A 19,736-nucleotide genomic window follows, 5' to 3' on the forward strand; every position below is an offset into this window, starting at 1 on the left:
TACGTCCCAGAGCTCCCAACACGGGTGGGATGACGCTGAGAGCCCCTTAACACAGAATGGCCGAACTGCGAAGCAGTTGCCGCAAAGGTGTCAAATTTGTAAAAACGGACAAAAGTCCTGCGGCCAGACCAAGTAGCCACTCTACATAAATCTTGAATAGAAACTCCACGGGCAGCCGCCCAGGAGGTACCCACCGACCTTGTAGTATGGGCGGAGATAGAAGACGGTGGCACTCTAGAGGAAGCCACATAAGCCTGACGAATGGTCAGCCTGATCCACCTGACCAGGGCCTGCTTGGAGGCGGGCCATCCAGGACGCAGGGAGTCATAGAGGACAAAAAGAGCATCTGACTTGATACGTATATGCGCAAGGCCCGGACCACGTCCAGCGCTCTAGACTCTTCTGACTCCTCCCGAAAGGCCGGCACCACAATAGGTTGGTTAATGTGGAATGCCAAGACCACCTTTGGGAGAAAAACACTAGAAGTGCGCAGCTCCGCTCTATCCTCGTGGAAACGCAAGAAGGGTGCCTTACAAGAGAGCACTGAGCTCTGACACCCTTCTGGCCGAGGCCAAGGCCTGCAGCAAGACTGTCTTCCAAGTGAGATATTTCAGGTCCACGTCCTCCATGGGTTCAAACAGGGAGGACGGTCAAGACCAAGTCCAAGTCCCACGGTGCTGTGGGGGGCTTGAAAGGAGGTTGCAGCTGCAACACCCCTTGGAAGAAAGTCTGAACCTGAGGAAGAAGCGCCAGTTTTCTCTGGAAAAAAAAGAGAGAGCGGATACCTGCACCTTCAAGGACCCCAGCCGGTGTCCTGAGGAAAGACCCTTCTGTAAAAACAAAAGCAACCGGGCCAGTTTGAAATTCACAGGAGAAACCCTCCTGTTCTCTCACCAGGCCACATAGGCCCTCCATATGCGATGTTAATGTACCGAGGTAACCAGTTTTCTGGCCCCGATCATGGTTGGGATCACTGCCTGAGGAATCCCTGCTTTTCTCAGAATGGACCTCTCAACAGCCATGCCGTGAAATGTAGATGTTATAAGTTTGGACAGGTGAACGGACCCTGTGTTAGCAGGTCTTCGACGAGTGGAAGAGGCCACGACTCGTCTACTAACAGGCCTGTGAGAAATGTGTACCACGACCGGCGAGGCCAGTCCGGGGCAATGAACAGCACTGTTACCGATTCCCTGCAGTACCCGAGGGATGAGAGGCAACGGAGGAAAGATGTAGAGATACTGATCCGTCCAAGGGGCGGTGAGAGCGTCCACTGCCACCGCCTGAGGATCTCTTGTCCGAGCGCAGTACCGGGGCAATTGATGGTTGTGCCTGGAGGCCATCATGTCTATCTGAGGACATCCCCACCGACGAGTCAAGGTCTGGAAGACCTGGGGGTTCAGACACCACTCTCCGTGATGGACGTCTCGTCGGCTGAGGTATTCTGCCTCCCAATTTTCCACGCCTGGTATGAAAATGGCAGACACGGCCCCCGTGTGCTCCTGCACCCAAAGCAGAATCCTCCTCACTTCTTTCATCGCTGCGAGTGCCTCCTTGCTTGTTTATGTAGGCCACAGCCGTGGCGTTGTCAGACTGCACTCTGATGTCCTTGTTCTGGAGAATGACCTCCGCCTGAAGGAGAGCATAGTACACCGCTCGGAGTTCCAGCACATTGATGGACAGCTGTGCTTCTTCCGGCATCCACAGGCCCTGGAAGTGGAGGCCCAACGTAACCGCTCCCCAACCCCTGAGGCTGGCGTCTGTGGTGAGGAGCGTCCAGTTGTGTATGGCAAACTGCCATCCCTCCTGCAGGTTGCTGGAGTCGAGCCACCACGCTAGTGATGCTCGAGCCTGATGGGAAAGGGTTATTCGCTGATGAAGAAAAAGATGCGAACCTGACCACTGGCGGAGCAGACACAGATGGAAGGGGCGAGATCGAAAACGCCCGTACTGCACCGCCTCGAACATGGCACCATCTTTCCCAACAACCTCGTGCAAAGTAGGACTGACACTCTCCGATGCTGCAGCACCAGGCGGACCGACTCCTGTCCTGTCCAGTGGGAAGTAAACCCGTCTTTGGACCGTGTCCAAGGTCATCCCCAGGAACAGGATCCTCTGCGAGGGGGTCAGTTGAGACTTCTGGATATTGAGCATCCAGCCATGGGACTCAGAGTCTGACTCGTCAGGTGGATGTTGAGCAGCAGGACCTCCATGGACGGAGCCTTCAACAGAAGGTTGTCCAAGTAAGGGACAATGGTAACTCCCTGAGCCCTGAGTATTTCCATCATGACTTTGGTAAATACCCGGGGCACAGATGAGAGGCCGAAGGGAAGGGCTCTGAACTGCAGGTGACAAGTCTGAACGGCAAACCGAAGGTAGGCCTGGTGAGGGGGCCAGATGGGGATGTGCAGGTATGCATCTTTTATATCGATGGATACGAGAAACTCCCCAGGCTCCAGGCCTACAATGACTGATGCAGAGACTCCATCTTGAAGCAGGTGAACCGCAGAAATGGATTGAGCTGTTTTAAATTCAAGATGGCCTTACCAAGCCGTCCGGTTTGGAAACCAGAAACAGGCTGGAATAGAATCCCTTCGACCTTTCCGAGTCTGGGACTGGGATAACCACCCCCATGTCCCTGAGTTTGTGAATGGCCGCCTGCAAAGCCCTGCCTTTCTCCTGAGAAGCTGGCAAACCTGTGGGGAAAAAAATGTAGAGGAGGAGGCAACAAGAAGTCTATCTTGTAGCCTACTGCCACCAGGTCCTTTACCCATGCGTCTTGGCAGGACATGGACCAAACCTGCTGGTAAAACAGCAGACGGCCTCCCACTCTGCGCTCCGGGCAGGGACTGGGAGAGTCATGCAAAAGGCTTGGAGGTAACCTTTGCATCCAGGATGGGGGCGCTGGCTGAACCTCTGCCTCGGAAGCCCCTGGAATTGGTTGTGCTTCCATGTGACCTAACCCTGAATCTGGGGGTGGGTCGGAAGGATCGAAAGGACTGCCCTCCTGTAGTGGGGAAGGACCTGCGTGGGGGAGGGGCTGCTGTAGGCAGAAACTGCGACTTACCCCCCGTAGCCTGTGAGATCATCTTGTCCAGCTCTGAACAGAAGAGCGCCTCACCAGCAAAGGGTAACGCTTCCACCGCCTTCTTGGTAGTCGGCGTCCGCATTCCTCTGTCTCAACCAAAGGGTGCGGCGAGCTGAAACTGAAAGAGCAGAAACACGAGCCGCCAGCATACAGACGTCTGAAGAGGTCTCCACTAAGTAGCCTGCAGCCTCACGTATGTGTTCTACCAGAAGTAACATGTCGCCTGCCCCGGGGTCTAGAGAGGAGGCAACCTGGGTCGCCCAGACCTCCATGGCCCTATGAGGTGATCCGCCCTATGAGCCGCGGATCATGCTGCTGCTTCAATGGCCGCCGCACCTTGAAGGAGGAAGCGGAAGTTCCCAGCATGCCGCGCCTATGCTCCTCGCTATGGAGCTGATTTTAAAAGTGCGTGGCCGCATCTTTTAGCTGAATCCCCCGCTAACGGGGGATCAGCGTTATACTTACTCCTGCCTCAGCTGTCGGGTGCGGCGTGCTGACAGGTCCTCGAGGCGCGCTGCGTGCAGCGGCGACGGGACCTCAGGATCTGTGGTTCCTGCAGCCAGGTACCGGAAGCAAGCTGCATGCAGCTGCGACCGGACCCGCCAACAGCGCCCTCGTCGCAGGCAGGTAGGGACAGGGGGCTACGTGCCTGTCCTCCTGCTGATTGCAGAATCTCTAAAAATAAAAAAGCCCAGGTGTAAGCAATGAATGCACCCAGGTCCCGTAGGGCACATGCTAAGACTGCCTAGGAGAGGAAGTAGAAGGGGAGGAGTTAGTCACTGTTAATTATTCTAAAGTGTCCAAGCTCCCTGTGGTCGCCCCTCTATTCCCCACTGTAACTCTCCAGTGTCACCTAGTGGAGGAGAGAGAAAGTTACTTTTTATTTAAAATGTACATTTTATTAGATCTTTGCTAAAAGGGGGGATCCCCTCAACCCTTTATATTATACTACGGTTGGGGAGACACCACTGTGCTGGGGTGAAATATTAGAGGGTTACGACAAATACACATATAACAAGAGTGCTCAAAGAAATAGAAAATGGTGTAAAAAGATGACACGTTTGACAGGTTGCCTGTGAGAGGTCTCTTGGGTTATTGTTTTATAGATTTCACTGCTAGCTGGGGGATAATCAGGTAACTGCTGTTCTATTAACACACTGAGATTAAAGGAAATCACACGTTATTTGTATCTAGAAGTATCTCTTTCAGTGTCTGTCAGTACGGATACTATGTATGCGAACAGGTTGTTACTGTGGGTAATATGGCCATTATCGGACTAGATTTCAGTACTTGTTTCCTAGAACGGCGCCCACCATTACATCGTACGACAACTCATCAAATCGCACGCAATATTATGGCATAGTGTCACCCCCAGTGTCACCACCACCCGCACTATCAAAGCCAACCCGATGTGTGGTGACCGACGCACCCCGCGAGGGGCGGGGATACGCGTCCTCCGGCCTTTTCATACCCCCACTATCCAGGTCGGCCTGGAGTTTATTTTATATAGTGTGGCGACCACAGCGACCACGACGCGTGGCGAGCCCCGCGAGGGGACACGTTACTTTACATGTATTCCGCGTCCCCTCAAGGGGCTCGCTGCGCTCGCCACTCTTCGTGCTCACTACCTAAATTCAACTAAAGGCCAACGTGGATAATGGGGGTATGAAAAGGTCGGAGGACACGTACCGCTGCGCTTGCCACTTTTCGGGAGGGCGAGGATACTGGGGGTTACATCTCATTGTAAGCACCCATCACATGTCATGGCATGGGTGCTTGTACAATGAAATATCGCATGCCATGTGCTGGCATGCGATCCTATGCGATATTTCATTGTACAAGCACTCCTGTGCATTTAACATGGAGATCGCATCGCATTGCACATCATTCATAACGGTACGTAATGCCATGCGATGGGCGCCGTGCTAGGAAACAAGTACCCTAGATTCTGTGTAACTTCCAGTGTTTAACTAGAGAATGTCTTTAACCCCTTCCTGACACAGCATGTTTTTGCCTTCCTGACAGAGCCCTTTTTTTCAAATCTGACATGTATCACTTAAGTGGGGATAACTTTTTTTTGCTTTTACTTATCCCAGTGATTTTGAGATTGTTTTCTCGTGACACATTGTACTTCAAATTAGTGGTAAATTTGGGTCGATACAGTCTGTGTTTTTTTGTGAAAAATACCAAAATGTCGTAAAAAAATGGAAAATTTAGCAATTTGCAAAATGTTAAATTTTCTGCTTGTGAGACAAATAATCATACCACTTAAAATAGTTAATAACTAACATAGACCATATGTCTACTTTATGTTTCCATCATTATTTCAACTTCCTTTTCATTTTTTTGGACACTAGGAGGCTTACAATATGAATAGCAAATTCTCAAATTTTCAAGAAAATTTCAAACACTGATTTTTTTAGGGACCAGTTCAGTTCTGATGTGACTTTGAGGGACTTGTATGTGAGACACCCCCATAAATGATGCCATTTCAAAAACTGCACCCCTCACAGTATTCAAAACAGCATTTTGGAAGTTTGTTAACCCTTTAGGTGTTTCACAGGAATTAAAACAAAGTGTAGGTGAAATTTCAAAATTTCATTTTTTTTGCAGATTTGCAATTTTAATACATTTTTCTAAGGAACACCGTAGATTTTACTAGAGAAATGTGACTAAAAATTGATTCCCCCAATTCTTTTGTTTTCATAAATATCCTATATGTGGCCCTAGTGTGCACGTTGACCAAACTACAGGCTTCATAATAGAAGGAGCACCTACTTGATTTTGGAGCCTCCTTTTTATGAGATTATTTTTTAGGCACCATGTAGGTTTCTAGGCACCATAAGATGCTAAAATTTAGGAACCCCCCCACAAGTGACCCCATTTTGCAAACTACACCCCTCAGGGAATTTATCTAGGGGTATAGTGTACATTTCAAACCCCCAGGGGTTTCACCAATTGTGGTACAACTGGGCAGTGAAAATGAAAAATTAAATTTTTTACACAAAAATGCAGTTCTGGCTCAAAATTTTTCATTTTCAAAAGGAATGAAGGAGACAAAGCACCCCAAAATCTGTGCCCCAATTTCTCCCGAGTACGGCAATGCCTCACATGTGACCAAAAAATACCAGTTGGGTGCATGGCAGGACTCAGAAGGGAAGGAGTGATTTTTGGATTTTGCGGCTCAGATTCTGGTGGAATGAATGGTGGGTGCTATGTGGCATTAGCAAGACCCCCGAAGCACGGTGAAATTATGAACCTAATAATCCATAGATGTGTGGTATATTTTAAAACACTCCTTTATACATAGGCCGGGTTTGTCGGGGCAAGTGTCACACTGGAAAATAGTTTGCTTTCTTATTCCCTTTTTATAGCAAACTTTGCACCTTTTTTGTGTCCTGCCCTTTTTTCCAGTGGAGGGGATTTCATCAGGAAAATGCTGCCCTGGTACAATACGGGGGCCAGTACTAGAAGTACTGGGGCCCTCTGCCTGCTGGTTCCCAAATATTAGGCCCTTTATGACTTCCTCTTGAAAGTGCATAAATGTCCCCCTCTGGCCGGTAGAACGGAATAGCACGTAAGCGTTATACAGTGCCATCTGGATGATATACACGGCCAGCTTCTTGTACCAGATTTTTGTTTTCCGCAGGGCACTGTACGGCTTCAGTACCTGATCTGAAAGATCCACTCTGCCCATGTACCTATTGTAATCCAGGATACAATTAGGTTTTGAGGTGTGGGTACTGGTACCTCGTACAGGGACGGAGGTGGTACTGTCTCCGTGAATTGTTGTCAGTATAAGGACATCCCTCTTGTCCTTATATTTGACCAACAACATATTTTCGGTGCATATTCCCCTGCTTTCACCCCTTCTCATTACTTGGGCAATGTGCGTTTTTGGGAGGCCTCTTTGGTTCTTGCGCACAGTACCGCAAGCTGCTGTACCTCTTGAACCAAGGGCCTTAAACAGGGGGATGCTAGTGTAAAAGTTATCCACATAGAGGTGATAACCTTTATCCAGGAAGGGGTGCACTAAATCCCAGACAATTTTTCCACTAACACCTACGAGGGAGGGGGGGCATTCTGGCGGTTCAATTCTTGAATCCTTCCCTTCATATACCCTAAACATGTGGGTGTACCCTGAGGTGCTTTCACACAGCTTATACATTTTTATGCCATACCTTGCCCTCTTACTGGGAAGGTACTGGCGGAATTTAACCCTTCCTTTAAAATGTATAAGGGACTCGTCAATACAAATAAATTTTTCAGGGATGTACATCTCTGCAAATTTGGCACTGAAATGATCAATGACCGGCCTGACTTTGAATAGCCGGTTAAAGGTGGGATCATCTCTGGGTGGGCACTGTGCATTATCGTTGTAATGCAAAAATTTAAGGATCATCTCAAAACGAGCCCGAGTCATGGCCATACGGTAAAATGGGGTGCTGTACAGAACATCTGTACTCCAATATTGCCTAATTTCTGGCTTTTTTACTATGCCCATATGAAACACCAGACCCCAAAACGTCATCATCTCTACTGCATCTACAGGGGTACACCTAGCAAATGATGACGTGGGGTTTTGAGCAATAAACTGCTGGGCATATAAATTAGTTTGGTCCACCATTAAATTTATAAAATCATCAGAGAAAAATAATTTGAAAAAGTCAATTTCTCTGAGACCTGTGGAATCAAATTGGATTCCTGGCATGGCCAAAAACTCAGGAACCTGGGGCTCAAAATTGTCTGGTGGTGGGGTCCATACGAGATCAATTATTGGGGGGGGGGGGTCTCAGCTGCTCTACGGGGGCGTCTTTGAGGGGGTCCCTCATCACCAGAGGAGGAAGAGGAGCTTAAGACGAATCCTTCAAATTCCCCGCTTGCCTCACTGGCTGTGTCAGAGTCAGAGGCAAGCATGGCATATGCCTCCTCCGCTGAATACATTCTTCTGGATGACTGGGATGACATTTGGGATAACATTTGGGATGCCATTTTTATTTTTGTGTTACTGGTAGTGAAATGTTTCAACACGTGTATAGTGTAGGGGGGGGGTACAAACTTTATTTCAACCCGGGGGGTATGTAGTGTGTAGTGTGTATGTAGTGCAGAAAAAAAAATACTTTATACAGGAATTTGATCCCAATAAAAAAAAAAAAAAATTGAAGGGGTAAAAAAAAAAAAAAAAAATTGAAGGGATTAAAAAAAAAAAAAAAAAAAAGGTCCTGCGCCAAAAATTGAGCACAGATGTTGGTCAGTAACGTCCGTCACTGAACAGCGCTCAAAGGCAACAGGAATTTGATAAAAAAAAAAAAAAAATAGATCAACCCTGTGCCGAAAAAGCTGATCAGTGATGTACGTCACTGATCAGCGCACAGTGGCCACAGGACACCCACAAAATCACAGTGTGTGTAAAAATAAAATAAAAAAAAAGACCCCACAGCACCCTCAAAAAAAAAAAAAAGGTGATCAGTGATGCGACACTGATTACCAGTGAGGGGCAGCAGGTGCACAACCTTTGGTGCAACTGACAGTGCAACTGGCAGCAACTGACAGGTATATATAAAAAAAAAAAAACTCTGCACCCCCAAAAAGTTGCTGATCACCTCAGATATAGTGATCAGCACAAAAGGCGGGGGCAGCAGACACAAAATATAGCACTCTCTATCACTCTCTGTCACTATCTCTCTCTATCTCTCTATCTCTCACTATCTCTCACTATCTCTCACTATCTCTCACTATCTCTCACTATCTCTCACTATCTCTCACTATCTCTCACTATCTCTCACTATCTCTCACTATCTCTCACTATCTCTCACTCTATGACACTGCAGCAGCAGCACTGACAGTTATATATATGAAAAATAACCCCTGCACCCCCAAAAAGTTGCTGGGGGTGCACAAAAGGGGGGCAGCAGACACAAAATATAGCAGTCTCTATCACTCTCTGTCACTATCTCTCTATCTCTCTATCTCTCACTATCTATCACTCTATGACACTGCAGCAGCAGCACTGACAGGTATATATATATATATATAAAAAAAAAACCTGCGCCCCCAAAAAGTTGCTGATCAGTTAATTTATACTGATCAGCACAAAAGGGGGGGCAGCAGTCAGTTATATAAAAAATATATAGCACAATCTGTCACTATCTCTCTATATCTCTCTCTATCTCTCTCTATCTCTCTATCTATAACTCTATCACACTGCAGCAGCACAAAATATAGCACTCTCTGTCACTAGCCCTCTCTATCTCTCTCTATCTCTCTCTCTCTCTATCTATAACTCGATGACACTGCAGCAGCACAACACAGCACAACACAGCACAGGAAGTCACAAGAAGTAGCAAGATCCAGGCAGTGATCAGGTAAGTATTTTGCAAGGTTCAGGTCAGTATACTGCGGCAGCTAGGCACGGTGACCGCACTGCACGCAATTCCAGACCGGAATGGCGTCTGCAGTGCAGTCACCGTTAGTTTAAACCCCCCTCCATGGCTGTGATTGGTTCGTCGGTCCGACGAACCAATCACGGCCTTTGGGGGCGGGCGGGGTGAGGTGGGGTGACACCAGTGTCACCCTTACACCCCGCGGTGATTGGTGCTGTACTTTACAGCACCAATCACCTCCGATCCCTGTGTCACCGGCGAACGTTATTCGCCGGTGACACAGAAAACGCTGTGAATGGCTGTTCACACTGAACAGCCAATCACAGCGATCGCCGACGGGGGGGCGGCATCGCAGCCCCCCCTGGGCATGCAGGGACATGTCTGCTGTCAGGGACAGCAGACATGTTTAAACTGTCACCGCGTCTATAGAAGCGGTGGCAGTTAAATGGCATGACGTACATTTATGCCATGTGTCGGGAAGTACTTCCCGACCATGACGTAAATGTACGTCAAATGTCGGGAAGGGGTTAAAGTACCGCCTGGGTAATCCAGGTATTATGACTGGATCTGCTGATATAAACAGCTTACAAATATACCGTTAATAATACTCTGTTAACATTAGATGTCCCCTTTGTGTATTAATCATAGGGTTAACAGGTAAGTTTTAATCATTGACAATTGTTTTTTTAATTTAGGAGCCAGGATGAACGTGTAGGAGCCAGACCAGCTTAGGGTGCCCCTACACGGTGCGATGTGCCCCTACGCGGTGCGATGTGCAACGTACACGGTGCGATGTGCCCCTACACCATGGGTCCTCAAACTGCGGCCCTCCAGATGTTGTGAAACTACAAATCCCAGCATGCCTTGCCACAGTTTTGCTATAAGGGAGTTTTAAAACTGTGGCAAGGCATGCTGGGATTTGTAGTTTCACAACATCTGGAGGGCCGCAGTTTGAGGACCCATGCCCTACACGGTGCGATGTGCCCCGTACACTTCTATTTAGATCGCATGACATTTAGTTCTACACCGTGCGTTTTGAAGTAGATGTGATCTAGCTCAGAAAGAAGGTGCTGCACATACTATCTGTACCATGCAATGAATGGGAGAGCGCATCCACTAGCACGGTACTAAACGTTCCATGGATGGGCCCCATATCTCGCAGGAGGAGCTTCACTGGAGCTTGCAGGGCACAGGTGCAGCACTGTGGACCAAGTCCTCCTCTCGAAACGCGCCAGCAGGAGGACTTGCTTCACTCGTATTGCGACACTACCACGGAGTAAGGTAGGACAGAAGTTACTGTGAACCGGTCCACAGTGCTGCACCTGTGTCCCGCAAGCTCCAGTGACGCTAAGCAAACCCTCTAGCAGAGTAGGACCCTCTTTATTTGAGACTTTAAGCACTTTTATGCGACATTTTATTCTTATATGTTCAAATAAACAAGTTTTACGACAACTAACAAAGATGCCGATATGAATAAGAACCTACATCTCTAATCGGGAGTACCGCTACGCCACCCAAAAAGATACCGCGAGATGAATGTTTTGATGTAGCTAGATGGAAGGTACGCCTGACAGAAAATGGAACACATCTGTCAAATCAGATCGGTTTAACCTCGCCACATATGTATGTAAGTGAGGTATGAACATCAAGATCTCTGGGACAAAGACCAACTAAGAACTCCTCCCTAAACTACTCTCCTCCCTTTTCTTGTGTTCACATAGCCGACGAGATCTCAGTAAGAAAACACGTAACAGGAAGGAAGGAATCTCCATGACCACGTCAGATAAGTACCTAGACCATCTATGCTGGTGCAGCGCCATTCCCCATTACCAAGTGCATTTTTTCAGACGTGACACCTGGTATGTTGCGGCATTGAACAGTACAACCGGGAAATGAGATGACGGGATGGTACCAGCCAGGAGTTTCCAGCATCCCTATTGCTACCATTACTGGCAGGCCTAAAATGGGCACCTGCCAAAACAAACCCGAGTAGGTAGCAGCACCCTACACAATTCGAGATGGGTAAAATCCATGCGTCTCTCCATGGCAGTAATTATGGAGGGAAGAGGCATGGGTACCCGCAGGTGCAGGTTCCGATATTGAAGGGTCATTGTGATATAGAAGGTACAATGTGGTTTCTGAACAAGGATCAGGTGAGTAGAGCCAAGGCCTTCTTGTCTGAGACTGTGACAATAACTTCTGACCAAAGCAAAGGGTAAAAGGAATTTAGGAGAACTGAGAAATCTCGGCATCTTAGGGTCTTAGGAAATGAAGAGGTGAGAGGAGGAGGAGGAGGATGGTACTCACCCGTCCTCTACAGGTCACCTCTTCTCCCTGCATCATACATGTCCCCACTGCAATGTAACCCTTCAGTCCAGACACCGTCTCCTCACTCTTCAGATTCACCGTCTTCATACACGTGACATGTTCCCACTCCTCCAGGTCTATCCTGCAATAGAATGGTCACACCCCAGCATCAAAGTCACTTTATGTATATATACGTATATATCCTCCACACAGAGTATGACTTTGCACATTGGGGCGGGGGATAGTTATAACAAATGTAACCCCACCAGATCTCTGCCACGGTCCATCCATTTCCCATAGGTTCCTGCCTGGTGGGATTTACCCCGACTACTAACACCATCTTACACGGACATACTATTGTCCCTGGACTACATCACGCTGGAATTACCAGGAGAGAGGGCTGAATCCAGGCACTGTCCCCATCACCTACATAAAGAGGGGCGTATATGGTTCCATTACCTTTGAGCACCTAAATTAATACTTTTTCATAGATTTGCTAGAATAAACCTTGGCTGTAGAGTCGGAAGGTTTGCTGGCTGCTCCACCTGCACCGTACACTATAGGCCCATACACACTGGGCGACAGCTGAAAGCAGCTCAAACAGGCTGTTTTGAGAGGCTTTCAGCTCAAAGCCGCCCAGTGTGTATGCCCCGGTGGTGAGCGCTGCTGCGCGCTCCTGCCTCATTGCTGAGCGGCTTTCAAGACGGCTTTGCATAGCGCTGCACTATGCAACGCCGTCCTCCCCCGTCCGGCGGCACCGGCGGGCATGGGGAAAGCCGCTCAGTGTGTATGGACAAGTGTCTGCCTACGTCCGCATTTTTATTTTGGGCACCAAACTGCTGTTTCGTCCCAAAACACATTGGGCATATCGAGTGCGATGAGTAATGGGCACACACATCGCTCTCTCTCCTCCATCTACGGAACAACTCTATGATTCACAGTTACTCTCCCAAACTCTACACCTTACTCCAATCCTATGGATGCTTTACACTTCAGCTGTACCCAGGACACCAAGTTACTTACACCCCCTAACGTCTCCTGAGCTGCCTACTGGTTGTGGGATTCATCATCCCGCCCACATCATCTTCCTGCTCAGCCGCTCCAGGGGAAGACTTGCTGCGACATCTTCTATTTCCACAACTAGTCAGAACAACTGTATTTTGGTGTTTTCCAGCCTGAGAGCAAAGGGACGCCTATGGTTCCCTCCCGTACACTGCCAGATACTAAAACTGCAAAGAGAACATATGCCAGATCTCGGGTATAACGTGGGCAATCGTTGATGAAGAGTATTCTCGCCAGTTTCCCAAATGGCACAGAGAAATATTCTGCAAGACGATTCTTTCCAATACTACAAATCATTTCCGCAATAGAGAATTGATGAGAAGTAACAGAGTTTTGCATGTACAGGTGAATGCCCTGTCTATACATAATGCATAATAACATTCCGCAGTGGACAAGCCTTGTACAGAAATAGCATATTGCAGCTATTGATTAGATATTCGGAACACTCCAGATTAACTGCACTGTGAAACGCCACACAGGTATCCATATGCACAAATCATATCTATGTAGCCAATACTTAGATATTGTCCAGGCGTGTCCAGAAAGAAGTAGGAGGTAACAGGCAGATGAATAGCCAAGTATACATCTAATGTACAGGCTCAGACCAATCACAACCCACAAGAGAATGTAGTGTACAGGCTCAGACCAATCACAACCCACAAGAGAATGTAGTGTACAGGCTCAGACCAATCACAACCCACAAGAGAATGTAGTGTACAGGCTCAGACCAATCACAACCCACAAGAGAATGTAGTGTACAGGCTCAGACCAATCACAACCCACAAGAGAATGTAGTGTACAGGCTCAGACCAATCACAACCCACAAGAGAATGTAGTGTACAGGCTCAGACCAATCACAACCCACAAGACAATGTCCAAGGAACCTCCCTGAACATCCAAGCAAGATTCTAACTGCAGCCATGAGGAGAATGAAGCCACGGGGAGAATGAAGCCACGGGGAGAATGAAGCCACGGGGAGAATGAAGCCACGGGGAGAATGAAGCCACGAGGAGAATGAAGCCACGAGGAGAATGAAGCGCAGCACAATGACACCTGGTCTGCACAGCTGATTCGAGCTCACAGAAATACCTGACCATGATCTACGAGGACTAGTAGAACATCGTAGGATCTACGAGAACAGTGAGAAGCGGATCTATCACGGTACCTGGTATTAGGAATGGTTTCCCAGCTCACTGGTGAGATCAGCTGGATGGAAAAGGCTTCCTGCAAAGGTGCGATGTAACGCTCATCTATAAGGAGAATGACAGCAACTCAGGGATAATGCATGTACTGCATGTGGTATAATAATAATAATAATAATAATAATAATAATAATAATAATAATATAGGTCTGTATGTGGCATAATAATAATAATAATATAGGTCTGTATGTGGTATAATAATAATAATATAGGTCTGTATGTGGTATAATAATAATAATAATAATAATAATATAGGTCTGTATGTGGCATAATAATAATAATAATAATAATATAGGTCTGTATGTGGTATAATAATAATAATAATAATAATATAGGTCTGTATGTGGTATAATAATAATAATATAGGTCTGTATGTGGTATAATAATAATAATAATATAGGTCTGTATGTGGCATAATAATAATAATAATATAGGTCTGTATGTGGTATAATAATAATAATAATAATATAGGTCTGTATGTGGTATAATAATAATAATATAGGTCTGTATGTGGTATAATAATAATAATAATAATAATAATAATATAGGTCTGTATGTGATATAATAATAATAATATAGGTCTGTATGTGGTATAATAATAATAATAATAATAATAATAATAATAATAATAATAATATAGGTCTGTATGTGGTATAATAATAATAGTAATAATAATAATAATATAGGTCTGTATGTGGTATAATAATAATAATAATAATAATAATAATAATAATAATAATATAGGTCTGTATGTGGTATAATAATAATAATAATATAGGTCTGTATGTGGTATAATAATAATAATAATATAGGTCTGTATGTGGTATAATAATAATAATATAGGTCTGTATGTGGTATAATAATAATAATATAGGTCTGTATGTGGTATAATAATAATAATATAGGTCTGTATGTGGTATAATAATAATAATAATATAGGTCTGTATGTGGTATAATAATAATAATAATAATATAGGTCTGTATGTGGTATAATAATAATAATATAGGTCTGTATGTGGTATAATAATAATATAGGTCTGTATGTGGTATAATAATAATAATATAGGTCTGTATGTGGTATAATAATAATAATATAGGTCTGTATGTGGTATAATAATAATAATATAGGTCTGTATGTGGTATAATAATAATAATATAGGTCTGTATGTGGTATAATAATAATAATATAGGTCTGTATGTGGTATAATAATAATAATAATAATATAGGTCTGTATGTGGTATAATAATAATAATATAGGTCTGTATGTGGTATAATATAGGTCTGTATGTGGTATAATAATAATAATAATAATAATATAGGTCTGTATGTGGTATAATAATAATATAGGTCTGTATGTGGTATAATAATAATAATATAGGTCTGTATGTGGTATAATAATAATAATAATATAGGTCTGTGTGTGGTATAATAATAATAATAATATAGGTCTATGTGGTATAATAATAATAATATAGGTCTGTGTGTGGTATAATAATAATAATAATATAGGTCTGTGTGTGGTATAATAATAATAATAATATAGGTCTGTATGTGGTATAATAATAATAATATAGGTCTGTGTGTGGTATAATAATAATAATAATATAGGTCTATGTGGTATAATAATAATAATATAGGTCTGTATGTGGTATAATAATAATAATATAGGTCTGCCGCTCTCACCTCGCTCGATCGTCTCAAACTCTTTCTCCTCCCCGGTCATACGAGGAATTCGAGTGCAGGTATCATTTACACTTGTGACAATTGTGTACACCTGACAGCAAGAAAACCGAATGAGATACACACACTGAGAACATGTAACAGGACCACTAATATATAATGTATCCTCCTTACACTGGGGCAGATGTATTAAGCCTTAACAAGAAGAGATAAATGCAAGGGTGATAAAGAGAGATAAACGTCCAGCCAATCAGCTCCTTACTGACTTTTTTCAAACACAGCCTGTAACATGGCAGTAAGGAGCTGATTGGCTGGACATTTATCTCTCTTTATCACCCTTACATTTATATCTTGTTAAGGCTTAATACATCTGCCCCACTATAACATCTCAAGTAAGGATAATGCCAGTCCTAGCACCCGCCAAATAATCATCACACCTCCATATACAGTACCCGGAGAGGGGTCTATCACACCTCCATATACCGTACCGGGAGAGGGACCTATCACACCTCCATATACAGTACCCGGAGAGGGGTCTATCACACCTCCATATACCGTACCGGGAGAGGGATCTATCACACCTCCATATACCGTACAGGGAGAGGGATCTATCACACCTCCATATACAGTACCGGGAGAGGGACCTATCACACCTCCATATACCGTACCGGGAGAGGGGCCTAACACATCCATACACAGTACCGGGAGAGGGACCTATCACACCTCCATATACAGTACTGGGAGAGGGACCTATCACACCTCCATATACCGTACCGGGAGAGAGATCTATCACACCTCCATATACAGTACCGGGAGAGGGACCTATCACACCTCCATATACAGTACCCGGAGAGGGGTCTATCACACCTCCATATACCGTACCGGGAGAGGGACCTATCACACCTCCATATACAGTACCCGGAGAAGAACCTATCACACCTCCATATACAGTACCGGGAGAGGGACCTATCACACCTCCATATACAGTACCCGGAGAGGGGTCTATCACACCTCCATATACCGTACCGGGAGAGGGACCTATCACACCTCCATATACATTACCGGGAGAGGGGCCTATCACACCTCCATATACAGTACCGGGAGAGGGACCTATCACACCTCCATATACAGTACTGGGAGAGGGATCTATCACACCTCCATATACCGTACAGGGAGAGGGATCTATCACACCTCCATATACAGTACCGGGAGAGGGATCTATCACACCTCCATATACAGTACCGGGAGAGGGACCTATCACACCTCCATATACCGTACCGGGAGAGGGACCTATCACACCTCCATATACAGTACCGGGAGAGAGATCTATCACACCTCCATATACCGTACCGGGAGAGGGACCTATCACACCTCCATATACAGTACCGGGAGAGAGATCTATCACACCTCCATATACAGTACCGGGAGAGGGACCTATCACACCTCCATATACTGTACCGGGAGAGGGACCTATCACACCTCCATATACCGTACCGGGAGAGAGATCTATCACACCTCCATATACCGTACCGGAAGAGGGACCTATCACACCTCCATATACAGTACCCGGAGAAGAACCTATCACACCTCCATATACCGTACAGGGAGAGGGATCTATCACACCTCCATATACCGTACAGGGAGAGGGATCTATCACACCTCCATATACAGTACCGGGAGAGGGACCTATCACACCTCCATATACAGTACCGGGAGAGGGATCTATCACACCTCCATATACAGTACCGGGAGAGGGACCTATCACACCTCCATATACTGTACCGGGAGAGAGATCTATCACACTTCCATATACAGTACCCGGAGAAGAACCTATCACACCTCCATATACCGTACAGGGAGAGGGATCTCTCACACCTCCATATACCGTACCGGGAGAGAGATCTATCACACCTCCATATACTGTACCGGAAGAGGGACCTATCACACCTCCATATACAGTACCCGGAGAAGAACCTATCACACCTCCATATACCGTACAGGGAGAGGGATCTATCACACCTCCATATACCGTACAGGGAGAGGGATCTATCACACCTCCATATACAGTACCGGGAGAGGGACCTATCACACCTCCATATACAGTACCGGGAGAGGGATCTATCACACCTCCATATACAGTACCGGGAGAGGGACCTATCACACCTCCATATACTGTACCGGGAGAGAGATCTATCACACTTCCATATACAGTACCCGGAGAAGAACCTATCACACCTCCATATACCGTACAGGGAGAGGGATCTCTCACACCTCCATATACTGTACAGGGAGAGGGATCTCTCACACCTCCATATACCGTACAGGGAGAGGGATCTATCACACCTCCATATACAGTACCGGGAGAGGGACCTATCACACCTCCATATACAGTACCGGGAGAGGGACCTATCACACCTCCATATACAGTACCGGGAGAGGGACCTATCACACCTCCATATACAGTACCGGGAGAGGGACCTATCACACCTCCATATACAGTACCGAGAGAGGGACCTATCACACCTCCATATACATTACCGGGAGAGGGGTCTATCACACCTCCATATACATTACCGGGAGAGGGGCCTATCACACCTCCATATACAGTACCGGGAGAGGGACCTATCACACCTCCATATACAGTACCGGGAGAGGGACCTATCACACCTCCATATACAGTACCGGGAGAGGGGTCTATTACACCTCCATATACTGTACCGGGAGAGGGGTCTATCACACTTCCATATACAGTACCGGGAGAGGGACCTATCACACCTCCATATACAGTACCGGGAGAGGGACCTATCACACCTCCATATACAGTACCGGGAGAGGGGTCTATTACACCTCCATATACTGTACCGGGAGAGGGGTCTATCACACCTCCATATACATTACCGGGAGAGGGGCCTATCACACCTCCATATACAGTACCGGGAGAGGGACCTATCACACCTCCATATACTGTACCGGGAGAGGGACCTATCACACCTCCATATACAGTACCCGGAGAGGGGTCTATTACACCTCCATATACCGTACCGGGAGAGGGGTCTATCACACCTCCATATACAGTACCGGGAGAGGGGTCTATCACACCTCCATATACAGTACCGGGAGAGGGACCTATCACACCTCCATATACAGTACCGGGAGAGGGACCTATCACACCTCCATATACAGTACCGAGAGAGGGACCTATCACACCTCCATATACATTACCGAGAGAGGGGTCTATCACACCTCCATATACATTACCGGGAGAGGGGCCTATCACACCTCCATATTCAGTACCGGAAGAAGGGTCTATCACACCTCAATATATTGTACCGGGAGAGGGGTCTATTACACCTCCATATACCGTACCGGGAGAGGGGTCTATCACACCTCCATATACAGTACCGGGAGAGGGGTCTATCACACCTCCATATACAGTACCGGGAGAGGGACCTATCACACCTCCATATACAGTACCGGGAGAGGTGTCTATTACACAGGTGTTGGTACATTGGCCTTACTTTGGACTCAACGTGATAGGACACGTAATGTGCTGTACAGCGAAGCGGGATCTTCCTCACTGGCCACGGAGCATCGTAGGATAAATAAGCAGGAAGAACACTAATCCGTAACTCCCCCTGAGAAAACAAAGACCAACGCTAATCACAAACCTCTCCAAATCTCTGATGTGTACAGCATAATCCAAACCTTACTGCATGCGCTGCTCCTTCCCCTCCTGCACATTACCCATTTGTGGTGCGCTACTCCATCCCACCCTATAGATTACCCATTTCCTGTGTGCTGCTCCCTCCCACCCTATAGATCACCCATTTCCTGTGTGCTGTGCTGCTCCCTCCCACCCTATAGATTACCCATTTCCTGTGCGTTGCTCCTTCCCCAGCTTCACGTTACCCATTTCCTGTGCGCTGCTCCACCCCCTCCTGTACGTTACCCAGCTCCTGTGCGCTGCTCCATCCCCTCCTGTACGTTACCCATCTCTTGTGCGCTGCTCCATCCCC

At 46.4% G+C, this 19,736-nt stretch overlaps 2 protein-coding genes across 4 annotated transcripts in view; both read right to left on the reverse strand.

Moving 5' to 3' along the window:
• Positions 1-19,736, reverse strand: part of ADCK5 (aarF domain containing kinase 5) — a 215,897-nt gene that overhangs the window by 49,500 nt on the left and 146,661 nt on the right. The gene's annotated exons all lie outside the window — the stretch shown is intronic.
• The window catches only part of CPSF1 (cleavage and polyadenylation specific factor 1), an 85,360-nt gene continuing 77,345 nt past the window's right edge, over positions 11,722-19,736 (reverse strand). Inside the window, exons 18-21 of the mRNA XM_083186463.1 lie at positions 19,239-19,355; positions 15,724-15,814; positions 14,003-14,087; positions 11,722-11,917 (exon numbers count right to left, since the gene is read on the reverse strand). Of these exons, the coding sequence (XP_083042589.1) occupies positions 11,722-11,917; positions 14,003-14,087; positions 15,724-15,814; positions 19,239-19,355 (489 nt within the window). The remainder of the gene's footprint in view (positions 11,918-14,002; positions 14,088-15,723; positions 15,815-19,238; positions 19,356-19,736) is intronic.

This window comes from Crinia signifera, chromosome 5 (genome assembly GCF_055691185.1).
Source record: "Crinia signifera chromosome 5, ASM5569118v1, whole genome shotgun sequence".
Taxonomy (NCBI): Eukaryota; Metazoa; Chordata; class Amphibia; order Anura; family Myobatrachidae; genus Crinia; species Crinia signifera.